The sequence below is a fragment of the Aquarana catesbeiana genome, linkage group LG11 (assembly GCF_042186555.1).
Source record: "Aquarana catesbeiana isolate 2022-GZ linkage group LG11, ASM4218655v1, whole genome shotgun sequence".
NCBI classification, from domain to species: Eukaryota; Metazoa; Chordata; class Amphibia; order Anura; family Ranidae; genus Aquarana; species Aquarana catesbeiana.
Window position 1 is genome coordinate 19963174 of NC_133334.1, and position 20904 is coordinate 19984077.

At 43.0% G+C, this 20904-nt stretch overlaps 1 protein-coding gene across 1 annotated transcript in view; it reads right to left on the reverse strand.

The window, feature by feature from the left end:
* Window positions 1–20904, reverse strand: part of SLC6A5 (solute carrier family 6 member 5) — a 108519-nt gene that overhangs the window by 47835 nt on the left and 39780 nt on the right. Inside the window, exons 7-11 of the mRNA XM_073604032.1 lie at window positions 14060–14194; window positions 9244–9347; window positions 7434–7558; window positions 3497–3609; window positions 326–457 (exon numbers count right to left, since the gene is read on the reverse strand). Of these exons, the coding sequence (XP_073460133.1) occupies window positions 326–457; window positions 3497–3609; window positions 7434–7558; window positions 9244–9347; window positions 14060–14194 (609 nt within the window). The remainder of the gene's footprint in view (window positions 1–325; window positions 458–3496; window positions 3610–7433; window positions 7559–9243; window positions 9348–14059; window positions 14195–20904) is intronic.

Below are 20904 nucleotides of genomic sequence, written 5' to 3' on the forward strand. Positions count from 1 at the left end.
ATAGTTTATATAAATGCCTTCTGGAAATCAGGGAGAAATTGTTTTTTTCCCCCGCTGGAGCAAAATGTTTTTGTTTTGTTTTTTGGCCTTCCTCTGGATTAACTATGAGTACTGTTTAGGATTAGCTATACAGAGATTTTCTACTTATTTTTTGTCTATTATTAGAACTAGATGGACTTTGGTGTCTTTTTTTCAGCCTATCTATGTAACTATGACTAAGAAACCACTCAGTCTGATCGCACACTGTGGGTCCAGCCCATGAACACAATGCCCACCCAATGAAGTAAACGCTCATAGTATTGGGTTATATAACGTCACCACTGACCTGCGTAATCATGGGGAACCCCGCTATGAAGAACGCGATGCAGCACCCTAAGGTGAACAGCGGCTTGTGGGTACGCAGGTATTTGGGGAATTCATCAGAAACAGAGGTCACTATGGTTTCAATGGTGGCAAACTGAGGAGAGGAGATAAAAAAATTCATAATATAGTGAACACCGCAACAACAACATCAACAACAACAACAACACCAACAACAACAACAACAACATCACCAACAACAACAACAACATGCTCATTCTCTTTAAAGGGAGCTTGCATTAAAAAAGTTATACTTTACTATACAAAGAGAGTGGTTATTAAAAAGTAAATAATGTAAAAACTGTAAATGTGTTATGTTGTGTACATGCCTACCTATTCCATTGATTCAGTTTGGCATGTGTAGAATGTGTAGAATGTGTAGAATGTGTAGAATGCCAAACCCTTAAAGAAAAATGATATGTTTTTTTCTGATCGATGTATTTGTTCATTTACCTTTATTTCTTTTCCTTTTTTTTAATCTTTGTTTTTACAAACAAACATTTATTACACCATGCTTTCGGGACAGTTGGTTTGCAATGCATGCTGGGATTTTAAAAAGCAAGTTCCTTGCTGCCTGCATGCTTGTTGGCTTCCTGTGGGTAACTGACTCTAACAGTCTTGTATTTTTCAGGTACTGTACATTCACAATACAAGCTATTCATTTTTTAGAAAGTTGAAATCTTAGCCCTGGTTCACACCGGTGCGGCTTTGAAATCACGCTACCTCAGCGCGACTTCAAAGCTGCACATCAGTGCAATTTGCGATGCCGATTTAATTGCGGATTTGCGACTTTATTTAAAGTGATTGTAAAGCGTCGCCTTGTAAAACAACCCATTCAATTTAAAAAAAGAGATGAAACATTTTTATATAGATCTTTATAAATTCCTTTTTTATAAGTGATCACATTCCTTCTGTTCTCAGCTGCATACGAGCTGGGGGAAGGAGAATCAGCAGCACACTGATCTTCCCAGTGAATAGCTCTGCAGCAGGGGAGCATGTCAGGACAAGCCTGATTGTTGGAGGAGAGCATACGGAGTTCCCAGTATAGCTAGAGAACTGACCATGCTGTGCTCTCCTGCCTACTGTGGCTAGCTTACAATAGGGAAGCAGAGGGATTGGCAGGAACACCAGGAATTTCACACAAAGGAAGCAATACAAAGAGAAAAGGAGACTTTCTCATACAAGTACATGGTACAGCAGCCATATATCAGGAATATGAAGTGTTGGGGTAACAAACACTTTATCTTTTTCATAGTCATTGTGGCACGAGTCACGGCGATATCAACAGTTCCATTGTCGGCAATGGGGTGCGATTGGCATGCAAATTTGGAACTGTCAAATCGCATGACAAGTCACACCGGTGTGAACTGGGGCTAAAACAAAGTAATATTACTATTACATTATCATTATTAATTATTATAATAATTAATGATTAAATATTATTACATTATTATTATTATAAATTATTATTAATATTATTATTTTTATTATTATTATTATTATTATTATTATTATTAATTGTTATTATAATAAATTATTATTATATTATTATTAGTAGTAGTAATATTACAGAGGAACTGCATGTTTTTGCATCGTTTCTTGAGTGCAATTGTTGGTTATAACTGGACTCAATCTTAAATTTAGGATAACGGGGCAGTCTGCCCATCAGTTGCTGGATTTGATTCTAAAAGACTTTTCTTCAGGATCAGTAACCAAGCAACTGATCAGCACAGCTAAAGTCTCTGCACCATCCGGTGGCCAGCAGGGAAGAACATGCTTGTCTAAAGGGATGACAAAAAAAACACACGTTAATAAAAACCTGGCTGAGACTCCACTCCTCAATCCCACTGCAATTTGATCTTCCGAATAAATGATGAGCCTTGGAAACACTCCAACACTCTATAAACTTTATATCTTTAGTTCAAATTGTAGTGGGATTGAGGAGTGGAGTCCCAGCCAGGTTTTTATTAACGTGGTTTTTTTTTTGTCATCCCTTTAGACAAGCATGTTCTTCCCTGCTGGCCATTGAATGGTGCAGACTTTAGCTGGTGCTGATCAGTTGATTGGTTGTCATTTTAAGTTTAATGCATTGGCAACTCCTCCTCAATGGGAATGTACATATGGAATATTTAAATTGAACATACTGAATATTAAGTTGGAGGACTTGAAGGACCTCTTATTCATTATTTTTTTATTTTGTCTAAAGGGATGCCAAGGTGAAAAAAACACATCCCAGGGCAACCTGTATCTGTGCTTGTTCCAGGGAGGGAGCTGGCCATTGTACTTTAGATTACTAGTCTGCCCAATCAGTTGCTTGATTGCATTCTATAAGACCAAGCAACTGATCAGCACGGCACAGCTAAAGTCTTCACCATCCAGTGGCCAGAAGGGGAGAACATGCTTGTCTAAAGGGATGCAAGGGATGTGTTCTTTCACCCAGGCTCTTTACTCATCATCACCTACTCCCTCTGCCCTCAGTGCATCTGAATAGGTGACTACACAGAGAGATTGAGAGAGTGGAATGAATTGTAGATACGGGAGTAAAGGAAATGTATAAAGATGGGGAACTATGGAACAATTCTAACATATTTAGGGGGGCTAAATGTACACAATGAAAGAGGATAAAAGAATTGGGAAATAAAACTTGAAGCATATATGAAAATGTTATTACTTTAGTTGTGCTTTCAGAAGCTGCCTAGTGGTAGAAACATTGTTTGTTTAACTTTATTGTATTGATCAGAAGAAACGATTGCCAAAAAAATTACATATGTGTGTGCTTGGCGATGCTTTTCAGAAGTTCGCTCATCTCTAGTGCTAACTTTAATTCATTGAACATAATAACTGATATGTGTAGTCTCCTCCCCCTCCCCTCCCCCTCCTCCCCCTCCCCTCCTCCTCCTCTTTCTCCCCCTCCCCCTCCCCTTCCTCCTCCTCCCCCTCCCCCTCCCCCTCCTCCCCCTCCTCCTCCTCCTCCTCCTCCTCCCCTTCCTCTGATATTCATCCTGCAGGTTCAGGGAAGATCTCCCCATATTCCTCAATCTCCTAATATTGGACATCCAACACATAATTGTATCAAAGTCTTATGATAAACATTTCCATAGAATCAGAGCTGACCAATGAGCTCCTCTGGTCTTACCATTGTGTCCAGCCCCAGAGTGAGAAGCATGAGGAAAAATATTATCGCCCAGAACGGAGACAGAGGAAGGCGGGTGAGAGCCTCGGGGTACACTACGAACGCGATGCCGGGTCCTGGGGAGGTGTGGAAGAAGTCCGTTATTATGGCAATGATCTCCTATACGGATTGTACAGACTGAGGACTAAATTATACATGAAACATTCTAGGACCCCCAAGTGTCAGAGTGTCATTGTTCTGGACCCCCAAGTGTCAGAGTGTCATTGTCCTGGACCCCCAAGTGTCAGTGTGTCATTGTTCTGGACCCCCAAGTGTCAGTGTGTCATTGTTCTGGTACCCCCAAGTGTCAGTGTGTCATTGTTCTGGTACCCCCAAGTGTCAGTGTGTCATTGTTCTGGAGCCTCAAGTGTCAGTGTGTCATTGTTCTGGACCCCAAAGTGTCAGTGTGTCATTGTTCTGGTACCCCCAAGTGTCAGTGTGTCATTGTTCTGGAGCCTCAAGTGTCAGTGTGTCATTGTTCTGGACCCCAAAGTGTCAGTGTATCATTGTTCTGGACCCCCAAGTGTCAGTGTGTCATTGTTCTGGTACCCCCAAGTGTCAGTGTGTCATTGTTCTGGAGCCTCAAGTGTCAGTGTGTCATTGTTCTGGACCCCAAAGTGTCAGTGTATCATTGTTCTGGACCCCCAAGTGTCAGTGTGTCATTGTTCTGGTACCCCCAAGTGTCAGTGTGTCATTGTTCTGGAGCCTCAAGTGTCAGTGTGTCATTGTTCTGGACCCCAAAGTGTCAGTGTATCATTGTTCTGGACCCCCAAATGTCAGTGTGTTATTGTTCTGGTAGCCCCAAGTGTCAGAGTGTCATTGTTCTGGACCCCCAAGTGTCAGTGTGTCATTGTTCTGGACCCCCAAGTGTCAGTGTGTCATTGTTCTGGACCCCCAAGTGTCAGTGTGTCATTGTTCTGGTACCCCCAAGTGTCAGTGTGTCATTGTTCTGGAGCCTCAAGTGTCAGTGTGTCATTGTTCTGGACCCCAAAGTGTCAGTGTATCATTGTTCTGGACCCCCAAGTGTCAGTGTGTCATTGTTCTGGTACCCCCAAGTGTCAGTGTGTCATTGTTCTGGAGCCTCAAGTGTCAGTGTGTCATTGTTCTGGACCCCAAAGTGTCAGTGTGTCATTGTTCTGGACCCCCAAGTGTCAGTGTGTCATTGTTCTGGACCCTCAAGTGTCAGTGTGTCATTGTTCTGGACCCCCAAGTATCAGTGTGTCATTGTTCTGGACCCCCAAGTGTCAGTGTGTCATTGTTCTGGTACCCCCAAGTGTCAGTGTGTCATTGTTCTGGAGCCTCAAGTGTCAGTGTGTCATTGTTCTGGACCCCAAAGTGTCAGTGTGTCATTGTTCTGGACCCCCAAGTGTCAGTGTGTCATTGTTCTGGACCCCCAAGTGTCAGAGTGTCATTGTTCTGGACCCCCAAGTGTCAGTGTATCATTGTTCTGGACCCCCAAGTGTCATTGTTCTGGACCCCCAAGTGTCAGTGTGCCATTGTTCTGGTACCCCCAAGTGTCAGTTTGTCATTGTTCTGGACCCCCAAGTGTCAGTGTGTCATTGTTCTGGACCCCCAAGTGTCAGTTTGTCATTGTTCTGGACCCCCAAGTGTCAGTGTGCCATTGTTCTGGTACCCCCAAGTGTCAGTTTGTCATTGTTCTGGACCCCCAAGTGTCAGTGTGCCATTGTTCTGGTACCCCCAAGTGTCAGAGTGTCATTGTTCTGGACCCCCAAGTGTCAGTGTGTCATTGTTCTGGACCCCCAAGTATCAGTGTGTCATTGTTCTGGATCCCCAAGTGTCAGTGTGTCATTGTTCTGGGACCCCCAAGTGTCAGTGTGTCAATGTTCTGGACCCCCAAGTGTCAGTGTGTCATTGTTCTGGGACCCCCAAGTGTCAGCGTGCCATTGTTCTGGACCCCCAAGTGTCAGTGTGTCATTGTTCTGGACCCTCAAGTGTCAGTGTGTCATTGTTCTGGTACCCCCAAGTGTCAGTGCATCATTGTTCTGGACCCCCAAGTGTCATTGTATCATTGTTCTGGACCCCCAAGTGTCATTGTGTCATTGTTCTGGTACCCCCAAGTGTCAGTGTGTCATTGTTCTGGACCCCCAAGTGTCAGTGTGTCATTGTTCTGGACCCTCAAGTGTCAGTGTGCCATTGTTCTGGTACCCCCAAGTGTCAGTGTGTCATTGTTCTGGACCCCCAAGTGTCAGTGTGCCATTGTTCTGTACCCCCAAGTGTCAGTGTGTCATTATTCTGGACCCCCAAGTGTCAGTGTGTCATTGTTCTGGACCCCCAAGTGTCAGAGTGTCATTGTTCTGGACCCCCAAGTGTCAGGGTGTCATTGTTCTGGACCCCCAAGTGTCAGGGTGTCATTGTTCTGGACCCCCAAGTGTCAGAGTGTCATTGTTCTGGACCCCCAAGTGTCAGTGTGTCATTGTTCTGGACCCCTAAGTGTCAGTGTGTCATTGTTCTGGACCCCTAAGTGTCAGTGTGTCATTGTTCTGGACCCCCAAGTGTCAGGGTGTCATTGTTCTGGACCCCCAAGTGTCAAGGTGTCATTGTTCTGGACCCCCAAGTGTCAGGGTGTCATTGTTCTGGACCCCCAAGTGTCAGGGTGTCATTGTTCTGGACCCCCAAGTGTCAGAGTGTCATTGTTCTGGACCCCTAAGTATCAGAGTGTCATTGTTCTGGACCCCTAAAGTGTCAGTGTGTCATTGTTCTGGACCCCCAAGTGTCATGGTGTCATTGTTCTGGACCCTTAAGTATCAGAGTGTCATTGTTCTGGACCCCCAAGTGTCAGGGTGTCATTGTTCTGGACCCCCAAGTGTCAGGGTGTCATTGTTCTGGACCCCCAAGTGTCAGAGTGTCATTGTTCTGGACCCCTAAGTATCAAAGTGTCATTGTTCTGGACCCCTAAAGTGTCAGTGTGTCATTGTTCTGGACCCCCAAGTGTCATGGTGTCATTGTTCTGGACCCCTAAGTATCAGAGTGTCATTGTTCTGGACCCCTAAAGTGTCAGTGTGTCATTGTTCTGGACCCCCAAGTGTCAGGGTGTCATTGTTCTGGACCCCCAAGTGTCAGTGTGTCATTGTTCTGGACCCCCAAGTGTCAGGGTGTCATTGTTCTGGACCCCCAAGTGTCAAGGTGTCATTGTTCTGGACCCCTAAGTGTCAGTGTGTCATTGTTCTGGACCCTCAAGTGTCAGTGTGTCATTGTTCTGGGACCCCCAAGTGTCAGTGTGTCATTGTTCTGGGACCCCCAAGTGTCAGGTTGTCATTGTTCTGGACCCCCAAGTGTCAGAGTGTCATTGTTCTGGACCCCCAAGTGTCAGTGTGTCTTTGTTCTGGGCCCCTAAGTGTCACTGTGTCATTGTTCTGGACCCCCAAGTGTCAGTGTGTCTTTGTTCTGGACCCCCAAGTGTCAGAGTGTCTTTGTTCTGGACCCCCAAGTGTCAGTGTGTCATTGTTCTGGACCCATAAGTGTCAGTGTGTCATTGTTCTGGACCCCCAAGTGTCAGTGTGTCTTTGTTCTGGACCCCCAAGTGTCAGTGTGTCATTGTTCTGGACCCATAAGTGTCAGTGTGTCATTGTTCTGGATCCACAAGTGTCAGTGTGTCATTGTTCTGGACCCCCAAGTGTCAGTGTGTCTTTGTTCTGGGACCCTAAGTGTCAGTGTGTCATTGTTCTGGATCCACAAGTGTCAGTGTGTCATTGTTCTGGACCCCCAAGTGTCAGTGTGTCTTTGTTCTGGGACCCTAAGTGTCAGTGTGTCATTGTTCTGGATCCCCAAGTGTCAGTGTGTCATTGTTCTGGACCCCCAAGTGTCAGTGTGTCATTGTTCTGGATCCACAAGTGTCAGTGTGTCATTATGTCGGCACTCTGTGGAGAGGGTTCTTTCATACCTTGATCAGCAACTTTGTCAATATCCACCTTCAGCTCATGAGCCATGAAGCCAATGACAGAGAAGATGACAAATCCAGCAAATATACTGGTGGCACTGTTGGTGCAGGTAACAATCAGCGTATCCCTGAATGAGAAAAATTCCACCATTATACATATAAGAATGCAGCTGTTTTGTTCCCTAGAAAACATCCAGATATCGAGGCATGAGGTGCTTCATACCTCTGAGATCTATGTAGTTCCTTTCCAATAAACAGTTCCCTGAACAGAAGTGACACCAGATCACACAGTTCCAACCAACAAAACTATTTTTTATGATCATGAGCGCCATCCAGTGGCCAGAAAATTGTTTTTTTTATTCCCAAGTGGATGACAGTATTTAAAAACAAATACCATACTACAGCCACTAGATGGTGATGACGGTCATATGAGATAGTTCTACAACACAGAATATGGCAAATGTCATTGGATCTGTGTGAGCGTGTGTCACATTCGTTCAGCGAATATTTTGTACATAGACCCTTTAGCACGCATGGGATGAGGATCCCGGCAATTTGGAAATTTAGCTAGCAGGGTGGCTCTGCTAAAACCTAAACCCATACAAAATTCTCATCTTATACTGAAGTGAATCTCCTGAAAAAACACATATAATGCATAGATGTATTTTTATAAGTTAATATATAGAAGGCTACACATATTGTTGTATTTTCCAATTAGACCTACCAGCGTATTTTATATGACCAAATTAACATTTGACTTTTTATGAAAACTTTTGTGTTTTCTATGCAATAGTTCCTATTAGCAATAAACTCCCTATCTCTCCCCTATGTCAGACATAGCTCATAAAATACTACAAGTTCTTTATAAAAACCCAACAAGCTGATTTGGTGTGTTATAATGTAATTTGGCCACTAGGTGGGGCTGCTTCACAGTATTTTGAAGCTTTATGATAACTGCAATAGAATGTCTGGGATTTGCAATGCAGAAGAATTCTAGAATTGTAAAGAATAAGGTAAATTGATCCCTCCCTGTCTGTCTACCATGCCGGGCATTTCCTGTTATGGGGTGACAACACCTAGTCCCTGTCTTACAATCATGCCAGGCATTTCCTGTTATAGGTTGACAAAGCTTTGTCCCTGTCTGCCTACCATGCCAGGCATTTCCTGTTATAAGGTGACAACGCTTTGTCCCTGTCTGCCTACCATGCCAGGCATTTCCTGTTATAGGGTGACAATGCTTTGTCCCTGTCTGCCTACCATGCCAGGCATTTCCTGTTATAGGGCAATAACTCATTGTCCCTGTCTGCCTACCATGCCAGGCATTTCCTGTTATAGGGTGACAACGTCTAATTCCTGTCTTACAACAATGCCAGGCATTTCTTGTTATAGGGTGACCACGCTTTGTCCCTGTCTGGCTACCATGCCAGGCATTACCTGTTATAAGGTGACAACACTTTGTCCCTGTCTGTCTACCATGCCAGGCACTTCCTGTTATAAGGTGACAACGCTTTGTCTCTGCCTTCCAAGCTCCTGCTTTGTCACTCTGTGCACAGGGATTTCCAGTTGAGACTACAAGTGACCATTTCAACACACATTACACAGATATGGTCCACCATTGTCATCTTCAGGCAACCCAACCTCAGGAATCCATTACTGGAGTGCATCTAGACAGGAAGTGGCTGCAAAGAAGCCACAGGAGACCATAACTGCCCTTCAGCCTTCAATCAGAGGTTCCTGTAGAGCTCACATGAAGAACATTCTGCAGGTCTCTGATTCTATATCAGATAATGGTGCTGGTTCTGATTGGACCCACCTGTAGAGATTATTGTGGAACTTGTTGTAGGAGGAGAGAGTGATGAGCCCACCCCAGGCCGCCGACAGAGAGAAGAAGATCTGTGTAGCCGCGTCCTTCCACACCTGGAAAATGTTCACATATTCTGTTCATTTCTTAAAATACAAATTTACTTTGGGGGCGATCAAAAATCATCCTTACAATTGTATAATTGGTATTCGAAGTGCTGCCACCGCCTTCCTATTCAGCCCCACCTCCTTCCTATTTTGCCCCACCTCTTTCCTATTCTGCCCCACCTCCTTCCTATTCAGCCCCACCTCCTTCCTATTCCGCCTCACCCCCTTCCTATTCCGCCCCACCTCCTTCCTATTACGCCCCACCTCCTTCCTATTCAGCCCCACCTCCTTCCTATTCCGCCCCACCTCCTTCCTATTCATCCCCACCTCCTTCCTATTCCACCTCACCTCCTTCCTATTATGCCCCACCTCCTTCCTATTACGCCCCACCTCCTTCCTATTACGCCCCACCTCCTTCCTATTCAGCCCCACCTCCTTCCTATTCCGCCCCATCGCCTTCCTATTTTGCCCCACCTCTTTCCTATTCCGCCCCACCTCCTTCCTATTCAGCCCCACCTCCTTCCTATTCCGCCCCACCTCCTTCTTATTCAGCCCCACCTCCTTCCTATTCCGCCCCATCGCCTTCCTATTACACCCCACCTCCTTCCTATTCAGCCCCACCTCCTTCCTATTCCGCCTCACCTCCTTCCTATTCCGCTCCACCTCCTTCCTATTCCGCCCCACCTCCTTCCTATTCAGCCCCACCTCCTTCCTATTCTGCCCACCTCCTTCCTATTCCGCCCCACCTCCTTCCTATTTAGCCTCACTTCCTTCCTATTCCGCCCCACCTCCTTTCTATTCCGCCCCACCTCCTTCTTATTCCGCCCCACCTCCTTCCTATTCAACCCCACCTCCTTCCTATTCCACCCCACCTTCTTCCTATTCAGCCCCACCTCCTTCCTATTCCACCCCACCTTCTTCCTATTCAGCCCCACCTCCTTCCTATCCCACCCCGCCTCCTTTCTATTTCGCCCCACCTCCTTCTTATTCCGCCCCACCTCCTTCCTATTCAACCCCACCTCCTTCCTATTCCACCCCACCTTCTTCCTATTCAGCCCCACCTCCTTCCTATCCCACCCTGCCTCCTTCCTATTCAGCCCCACCTCCTTCCTATTCCGCCCCACCTCCTTCCTATTCCGTCCCACCTCCTTCCTATTCAGCCCCACCCCTTTTCTTCTCAGCTCCACCCTCTTCCTGCCAAACCTCATCCCCCCCTTGTTCATCCCCACCCCTGCCTTGCTAAGCCCCAACCCCATTATGCGCAGCTTTTTCCCTTTACTGCTTAGCCCCAACCCTATGCTAACTCAGCCCCACCTCTCTCCTACTCAACTGTTGAATGATAGTATTATTCAACCCAGAAGACCGAGGACATCTAGTGGCAGAGAAAAAGTACTGTGGGGGACAGGGTCAGATTGAATATTAGTATTGCAGGAAAAGCTCATATTTTTACCATATCTACCAGCTATGGGTTTTTTGTTTTTTGTGGCTGGAATTTAGCTTTTTGCTTCATTAACAAAAAAACTATTAGGTATAAGTGAGTATTTATTGTTATTTAAATAATATAAAATTATTTTATGGTTTCTTTTTATGTCTTTAAAGTAAGCATATGTTGGAAGAGACAGAAAGAGCTTGTTATTGTATGAATCTAAACTTTCTTTGTAGTGAAGTGACTCATTTTGCTAAAATTTTCCATGCTTGAAAAAAAAAAGGTGGCTTCAATAGATTAATAGGTGCAAACTGTTCTGCTATTAGAGAAATATTGGGACGTACTAAACTGCATATTGGGATGATGGGATGATTGGATTATTGGCTGCAATACTGAGAACTCTCACTAGATGTCAGTGTACTTTATACACATATATATAGTAATGACGCTGTTGTTTCTCAAAATATATTAGTGATTGATACAATGTTGCAAGAAGCAGTTGCTAATGTTTAACTGTTCACTTGCTGATATAAAAGTACACTGACATCTAGTGAGAGTTCTCAGTATTGCAGCCAATAATCCAATCATCCCATCATCCCAATATGCAGTTTAGTACATCTCGAAATATTGTAATATTTATTATATAATATATATTGAATACAATAAGAGATAACAGAATGTTTTTATTATATAATATATATTACTTAAATAATATATAATATATTTTTTATTATACAAAATATATATTTTATATAATAAAATAAAATGAAACAAAAAATATATTCAGGTATATTCTATACAGATATATATATATATATATATATTTGTATAGTATATACCTGTATGTTTTTGTGTTTCATGTTATTATATATAATATATATCTAATTTTTATTCAATTGTATTATATAAAATATATATTATAAAATAACAGTGTATATTTATTATTATTATTTTTTATTATAGATAAAATATGTTATCTATAATAATTTTTTTTTTTCACAAGAAAATCTATAATAAAATTAAATGAATATATATAATAATATATTTTAGATAGATAGATATACAGTATATATAATATGATTATAGTAGAGAATATGTTTAAGGTAGGTCCTCTTTGGAAGCTCTTAGACAGTAACCAGAACAGAATTCATGGCGCGGGTTACTGAATTTATGAACGAATAACGCTCCATTAACCGATTACTCAGCAATCAGCAGCGTTGATCACCACTAATGTACAGTGTGCATTTTCTGTGAGTTATAAATACATTCAGGACGTGTTTTCCATCAAGGGATTTGTGAAAACGCGTCGGTTCCTCTATCACTGACGCGTTGGAAAGCCCATGTGACCGCTCCGATCGATTAGGCAATTTAAAAGTAGATTACATGAGCAGTCTGGAATTGCTCATGTGGGAATGGAGGGAGGGGAAATTCTGACACTTTTCATAATGTGAATGTCTTTACGCTCGCTTGTTACATTTTATTCCAAACCAATCGGGATCCGAGCTGAGAGAAGAATCGCTGTGTTTAGCTGGAAAATGCAATCCCGTCCATTCCTGCGCTTCGCGTTCTAATGACTTTCATTACAATTATTACCTTTGAAGTTTGGACCTTTGTATTTTATTAAAATGTTACAGCTGACGTTCAATCTGTTTATTTTTGTTGGTAGACTCATTGGGTGGCAATTAAGGAAATAAAGGCAATAGAAAACTAATGCAGCCGGTATAATGCATAATACTTTCGTCTTTGAATTTAGATATACTTTTATGGAGTATGTGTATGAAAAAAAAATTGCATGACAATTCATCCAGTGAAACCTGGTGCATTCCTTCTGTGCGAATGGGGTTAAAATTGAATGCTATTCATTCATAAAAAATAAAGTGGTTTGTGAAAATACTGCATTATGACAACTTGATGGCGCTGAGGATCAGTATTTATTTGCTATGATCCTTAGCTCCATCTAGTGTCCACAATTCAGTGTTTTTCTGAGCTGCTCTATTTTTTATGAATAAATAACATTTGACCTGTAAGGGAAGTGGAAGAAGAACATTTGATTTTTGCCTCATTTGCACAAAATTAGGCTAGTTTTTGTGGCACTGGTCCAGGATAGATGAATGGAGCTCCCATAATCCTTAGGAGCCATTTAGGATGGTTCATATGTAAAAATAAATTCATTAATTGCACGGCTTTTCGTCCAGTGAAACTGCGGGCCAAAAAGGCTTGGGCCATACGTCTCCATTAATAGTACTATTGGAAAGTGCCTTGTGTGTAAACAGCGCCCTCTTCTGCCTGAAGAGGTGTATGACCTGCAACATATGTAGTGCTATTGCTGTAATATTACTTTTGGAATTTGCCTTGTGGGTAAACAGCGCCCTCTTCTGCCAGAAGAAGTGTATGACCTCTAGCATATGTAGTGCTATTGCTGTAATATTACTATTGGAATTTGCCTTGTGGGTAAACAGCGCCCTCTTCTGCCAGAAGAAGTGTATGACCTCTAGCATATGTAGTGCTATTGCTGTAATATTACTATTGGAAAGTGCCTTGTGGGTAAACAGCACCCTTTTCTGCCTGAAGAAGTGTATGACCTCTAGCATATGTAGTGCTATTGCTGTAATATTACTTTTGGAATTTGCCTTGTGGGTAAACAGCGCCCTCTTCTGCCAGAAGATGTGTATTGCCTCCAAGATACCCTGTTTCCCCGAAAATAAGACCTAGCATGATTGTCAGTGATGGCTGCAATATAAGCCCTACCCCCCAAATAAGCCCTACCCTGTTTCCCCGAAAATAAGCCCTAGCCTGAAAATAAGACCTACAAAGACCTTCACCAACAATCAAGCTAGGTCCTATTTTCGGGGAAACAGGGTATGTAGTACTATTGCAAATTGCCTTGTGGGTAAACAGCGCCCTCTTCTGCCAGAAGAAGTGTATGACCTCTAGCATATGTAGTGCTATTGCTGTAATATTACTATTGGAAAGTGCCTTGTGGGTAAACAGCGCCCTCTTCTGCCAGAAAAAGTGTATGACCTCTAGCATATGTAGTGCTATTGCTGTAATATTACTATTGGAAAGTGCCTTGTTGATAAACAGCGCCCTCTACTGCCTGAAGAAGTGTATGACCCGCAACATATGTGATGCCATTGCTGTAAATTACCTTAATTCTGTGATCAGTTAATTTCTATAATATATACAAAGTTTAGGTATCATGTGTACATTTATGGTTTGAAAGACATTTCAATAGGTGTTTATTTATTTTATTTTTTTATAGTCGTCTACTGTACCCTGCGGCCTCCGTGCTTACCATGGCATCTGCCAGCTTCTCCCATTTGGGGGTGATGAAATACCACATCCCCGCTCCGGCTCCGGGCAAGGTCACCCCTCGGATGAGGAGGATGATGAGGACCACGTAAGGGAACGTGGCTGTAAAATACACAACCTGGACGATAAAGCAAAACAGGATTATCTTCCTATGAAAGGTATAAGGAGGGGAGCATGGTGCAAACAACAGCACTGGGTTCACCACCATCACAGAGGACAGACTGGACAGATCCCGGAGAGTTTACACAGATCCTAGAGAGACCGGACATGTGCACGATCCCTCCGAGTGTATGGCATGGCTCTGCCGGTCGGGGGGGGGGGTCATACAAATGGGCAGGAAGGGGGCTTTACAAATTTGTAACACATCAGTGTACAAACAGCAAGCTATCAATGTACACCATGCTATCAAGGTGTGTTGTTTTATTATATGCGAGCATATTTTGTGCCCACTGATTAGCAGTGATTGTGCTTTACTGTTCCTCTCACTCTGTAAAGAAACCTTCACTCAAAACAGTACACCGCTACAAAACACTACTTAACAATGTCAGAAATTCATCATATTATGTCTCGGCATTCGTTCAGCAAAGATGCAGATTGCATAGCAACAGATATTGAGAAGATACTTAAAGTGAAGAGAGGCAAGAGGGGATTTTTGCGGTGCTTACAAATAATAATGGAAACCAATAATTAAAAAAATATATATAGTAATTTTAAGGAGAATATAGCTAAAACACAACAGGGCCACTAGTAATCAACAATTCATAGAAAAGGTGGTGATTAGGCTGATATTCAGCTTTAACAGAAGTTGCTTTTTCATATATTAACCCAACATGTTTCGCCTTAGCTTCATCAGGGGGTATACGAATCAAAAAAGTGTAAAAACTGTACAGAGATACAAAAGGGAAAATGAATAAAGTACAAAATATACAAAACATAAGTATCATACAATATAAAAATATATATATATATATATATATATATATATATATATATATATATATATATATATATATATATATATATATATATCTTTCTTTTGTATCTCTGTACAGTTTTTACGCTTTTTTGATTCGTAATACTCCTGATGAAGCTAATACGAAACATGTTGGGTTAATATACGAAAAAGCAACTTCTGTTAAAGCTGAATATCCGCCTAATGACCACCTTTACTATTAATTGTTGATTACTAGTGAACAAACTGGCCCTGCTGTGTTTTAACTATATTACCTTTAAAATTACTATATATATTTTTTCATTATTGGTTTCCATTATTATTTATAAGCACAACAAAAATCCCCTCTTTCCTCTCTTCACTTCAGTAATTAACTATTTGGGATGAGGTGCCAATAATTTGGGTGTTCCACCCCTAGCCGGACATACTTTACATTGAGAAGATACATTTTCCACCTATAAATATGGTCCTGAAATTGAATAATGAGCAAGTAAAAAATGAGAACTCGGACCAAAAATAACTTAGAAAAACATTCCAATAATGGATCAAACTCTACAAAATGTGTTATATAGCTATACTGAGCTGCAAACGTGAATATATTTTTCAATGTCTATCAATATTTTATGACCCTATTTTATATGTAAATATACATGTGCAGATTTAATTTGACCGGAAGCTCAAATCACACACATAGCTGAAAAAGTCTGAAAAAGTCAGAGGAGTGACTTTCTTCATGCACTGCATTGCATTGGGAGTTTCAATGAGAAAGAGGCAGCCTGAAAGAAAATTACTAGTAAAGAAGGGAAGGGTAGAAGGGAAGGGATACAGAGGGAGGAGGGGAAAAATAACGACAGAGGAGAAAGAAGGTGGAGAGGAGAAAGGAAGAGGGAGGGGAATGGAGAGGGGGGGGGATAGAGAGAGAGAAAAGCAGGTGAGTGAGGAGAGAAGATGAAAAATTCTAAAGGAAAGAGAATAGAGATATGAAGAGTGGGAGGGGGGTTATGATGAAGGAAAGGAGAAGGTGGAAGAGAAAAGAAAAGACAGGGCAAAAGAGAGAGATCATATGAGGGTAAACAGCTTCTGCTGTTTCTCCTTAGAAAACCCACAGTGCTCTGAGAATCCTGTGTCATGAGTGCATTCTAGTAAAGAAGGGTAAGGTTTGGAGGGAAAGTGATAAAGAAGAGGGGAGAAAAAAAGACAAAGGCAAAGAGGAGAGGAAAAAGGAAGAGGGAAGGGAAAGGAGAGGTGAAGAGAGAAAAAAGAAGAAGAGAGAGGAGAGAGAATGGCCTGATAGAGAAGAGGGAGACAGAAAGACAAGGGGAGAGAAGGGGGAAGACTTAAGATGCAGGGGAAAGAAAAGGAAGAGAGAGAAAAGAAGGTAAGAGAGGAGAAAGGATGAAAAATTTGTGAGGAAAGTGAATAGAGAAGTGGTGAGTGGGGAGGGGGGGGCATGAGGGAGGAAGGGGGAAATGAGGAAGAGAGAAGAAAAGACAAGTGCAAGAGAGAGAGAGGGTATGAAGGTAAACAGCTTATGTTATGATCTCTCCTTAGAAAACCCATAGTGTTCTGAGAATCCTGTGTCATGAGTACATTCTAGTAAAGAAGGGAAGGGTGGGAGGGAGTGATAGAGAAGAGGGGAAAAAGAAGGGTAAAGGAGAGAGAAAGGGGGGAGGAAAAAGGAAGAGGAAGGGGAAAGGAGAGGGAGTTAGAGAGAGAGAGAGAGAGAAAAGAAGTTGGAAGAGGAGAGAGGATGAAATATAAGAGAGGAAATTGAATAGAGCAGTGGAGAGTAAGGGGGAAGAGAAATATGAGGGCGAAATGGGGGAACGGAGGAAGAGAAAAAACAGCGCAAGAGAGTATGAAGGCAAACATCTTCTGATATGGTCTCTCCTTAGAAAACCCACAGTACTCTGAGAATCCTGTGTCATGAGTGCATCCTAGTAAAGAACAAAAGGGTAAGGGACTTGGGCGGCCCATCTATTAGGGGCACACGGGCGCCGCACCCCCTATCCATGCATCCGGCCCCCTAATCTACATGCAGGAAGCCGGACACATGGATTCCAATAAGGGGGGTGTTTTTTTAAGCATTGGGGTTGTTTACTGCCTTCCCCCCAAAAAAAAACCACCACCAGCTGCCACTAGTAGAGGAGAAAGTGACAAAGTGACATAGAAGAGGGGAGAGAGAAAGAGGTGAGAGAAGGGGAGAGTAAAAAGCAAGAAGGAGTGGAAAGGATAGGGGGTTAGAGAGAGAAAAAAAGAAGGTGAGAGAGGATGAAAAATAAGAGAGGAAAGAGAATAGAGAAGTGGGGAGTGGGGGGAATATGAGGGAGGAAGGGAGAAAGAAAGAAAAGAGAAGAAAACACAGTGCAAGAGAGAGAGCATGAAGGTAAACAGCTTCTGCTATGGTCTCTCCTTAGAAAACCCATAGTGCGCTGAAAATCCTGTGTCATGAGTGCATCCTAGTAAAGAAGGGAAGGGTGGGGGGATGTGAGATAAGAGGAGAGGTAAAGCACAATGTACAAAGCAGAAAGCTGGGGCTGCAAATGGAATGAACAAGCATGATGACAGCCCCAAATGTGAACTATATATTTATTTAAATGTATTTTAAAACCATATACAGGAACGTGTTTTTTCATACCTTAACAGGCATTTATAGATTCATCTACATTATAATTTTAACAAGTATATCTAGGAAAAGTACAAAGACCACAGTCCCAATTCAAGCAAATTTGGAGCGCTGATATTTTTTAAATAAATAATTTTAAAACATTTTAATGAATTAAATTTTTTTGGTCTGACACCCAGGATACATTGTTGCTAAAGCCTTGCTCCCATATAAAGCTATACTGTACTATGACGGTGTGCGGGGACAGCGCTGAGCCTTGTGTACACTCAGAGTGATCCGGCCCGTATCTGTGTGAGCACCTGGAATAAAAGAGACATTACAGCAATCACAGAAGGTCACAGCAACTATGTGCACAAAGCAGAGTATCACAGGAGGCACAGTGTGACAGCACATAACATGGAGGTGGACATCTACCAAATCTTCCCCAAGACCTCAGAAGGGAACACCGAAGGCTGTGATGGTGTGTGATGACTGCTGCCACCTACTGACTCAACTCTGTCATTGTACTCTCACCTATGCAAGTTGCCCTGTATTTCTCAGTAATGGCTCACCATCCTGAAAACTGCAATATGTACTGTATATGGCAGGATTTGATGTTGCTGGTAGAAGAGTGTAATCCCTTTGATGCAGTTGGCTAGCTTGCACTGCAATTTTTTTTTTGCTTTCTAGAAGTGTGTGTTATAATATTTTTGTGTTTGGTAGATGCTGGGGCATTAAACCTCCTGACAGTCTCTCCTATCCCTCACTCTATTGGTGTAATCTCTTTGTACTTTTTTCAATTTGTACAATTGCGGGGTCTACACACCTGACCATTAAGAGGGATTCTCACCATTCCTTTGCTGATCCACCGGGTCAGCACACCTGCTGTAGTCATTCTTTTGGTGAGATCTCTGTGTTGATTTACTGGGTCTGTATATCTGCCGCTCGTACCTATTATAAGGGGCTTCGATCATTCCTGTTGCCGATTTCCTGGGTCTGCACACCCGCTGTGCCCATTCTAGATGGTCTCCCTTATCCCTGTGCTGAGTCCCCAGGTCTGCACACTTGCTGTTCCTATTATGAGGGGTTCCCACCATCCCTGTGCTGAGATCCTGGGTCACTACACCTGCTGTTCCCATTCCAGAGGGTTTCCAACATCCCTATGATGAGTTTACAGGTCTGCTCCAGACCTCCCCCCCCCCCCGGTATGTTCTGCTTATATTATGGAGAACATACCAGTGGGGGCCTGGAGCAGCCAGTCAATAATTTGCTGTGCCCATTATTAGGGGTTCCCACCATCCCTGTGCTGAGTTTCTGGATCTGTACTCCTGCTGTGCCCATTATGAGGGGTTCCCACAGTGGTGGCTGGTGCTCAAAACTTTTGGGTGGGGAGCAAACAAACTGAAAAAATTCTGAAAAGTACTAAAAAAAAACATCATATGCAGCCTCACTGTGCCCATTATATGCAGCCACTGTGTCCATCAATAGCAACCTCACTGTGTCCATCAATTGTAGCCACTTTGACCCCCTTGCGGCACTTAACCAGCACAACCCTTAACCCCACTGGCGGCATTTAACTAGCACCATCCCGCCCACTCATTGTCTGCCTGCCACTTACCACATCTTGGTGGCGGGTCAGGCTGTGCCCATTATGAGGGGTGCCCATCATCCCTGTGCTGAGTCCCCAGGTCTGTACACCTTCTGTGCTTATTATGAGGGGTTCCCACCATCCCTGTGCTGAGTTGGCGGCTCTGTACACCTGCTGTGCCCATTATGAAGGGTTCCCACCTTTCCTGTGCTGAGTTGGCGGCTCTGTACACCTGCTGTGCCCATTATGAGGAGTTCCCACCATCCCTGTGCTGAGTTCCCTGGTCTGTACACCTGCTGTGCCCATTATGAGGGGTTCCCACCATCCCTGTGCTGAGTCCCCAGGTCTGTACACCTGCTGTGCCTATTATGAGGGGTTCCCACCATCCCTGTGCTGAGTTGGCGGCTCTGTACACCTGCTGTGCCCATTATGAGGGGTTCCCGCCATCCCTGAACTGGGTTTTTGGAACTGTACAGCTGCTGTGTTTGTTTTAAGGGGTTCCCACCATCCTCAAGCTGAGTTCCCGTGTCTGCAATCCTGCTGTTTCATTTACAAGGGGTTTCACACCATCTGTGCTGCATTTGTAGTTATCTTATATTATGGAGAACATACCGGGGGTGGGGGGGTCTGGAGCAGCCAGTCAATAATTTGCAGAAAGCAACCAGTGAATTCTGAAAAGGCTAGCTTTCCCCCAGTTACTGTCTCGCTAGGTAGAGAAGCCATGGTAAGAATGTCAGCCATGGAATCTCTACCTTTATAAACAAATCAGAACTGGCAGCGCCCATTTTTCATACTCATAGTAAGCAGTATGGGTTTAAAGGTTTCATTCTTTTTTTTTTTTTTTAATTCTGTTTATTGTTTTTTCTTTTTTATAAAACACAAAAATACAACAGACAGTATTTAGACATGTCCTGTGGACACCGTCTGTTTATGGCCAACATGGCCTATTCTCAATTCCTAACTAACATAGTTCTAAAGGTTTCACTCTTTTCAATCTAAAAGTGTCAAATATGTAGAAAATTGTCTTTAAGTTGTTGTATTTGTATAAAAAGAAAACAATTGCATAGCTGTTTATCCATTGAAACTGCATGTAAATTCTTTCTGTCTAAATGAGGAAAAACCAAATGTCCTCAGGCTAAATTCTCTGCAGATTGAATGTGGAAATGGGGAAAATATTGCATTATGGCCCCTAGATGGCACTGTGAGGAAATAAGTATGCTCCTTAGCTCCATCCAGTGGCCACAATGTGGTATTTTCACTAAAAACATTCGATTTTGCCCCATACGCACACAATCAAATTTACATGCAGTTTCAATGGATGAGCAGCTATGCAAATCATTTTTATAAATCCACCCCTAACTGTCACTGGGCAATATGATATTGTGAACAAACAAATCTTGTGTTTCAAGGTGCTGCGGCCCTAACTCTGCAGTGTGAAAGTCCTCCTGAATTGTGCCTGAGTGTCCTGTATGTGTCGTGGCATCGCGGCAGGTTCTGCGGGAATACAAGAAGCGCCTTCCTTTCAGACTAACCAGGCTCTGCAGAGAACATTCCAGTAATTAATATGGCTTCACTCCCAGGTGGCCAGAGAGAACCTGAAAAACGTGCAAAATTATTCTGAGCAAAGTAACATACTGAATTACGTCAACACGCTCCGGACAGACAGACGTCATTTACATACAA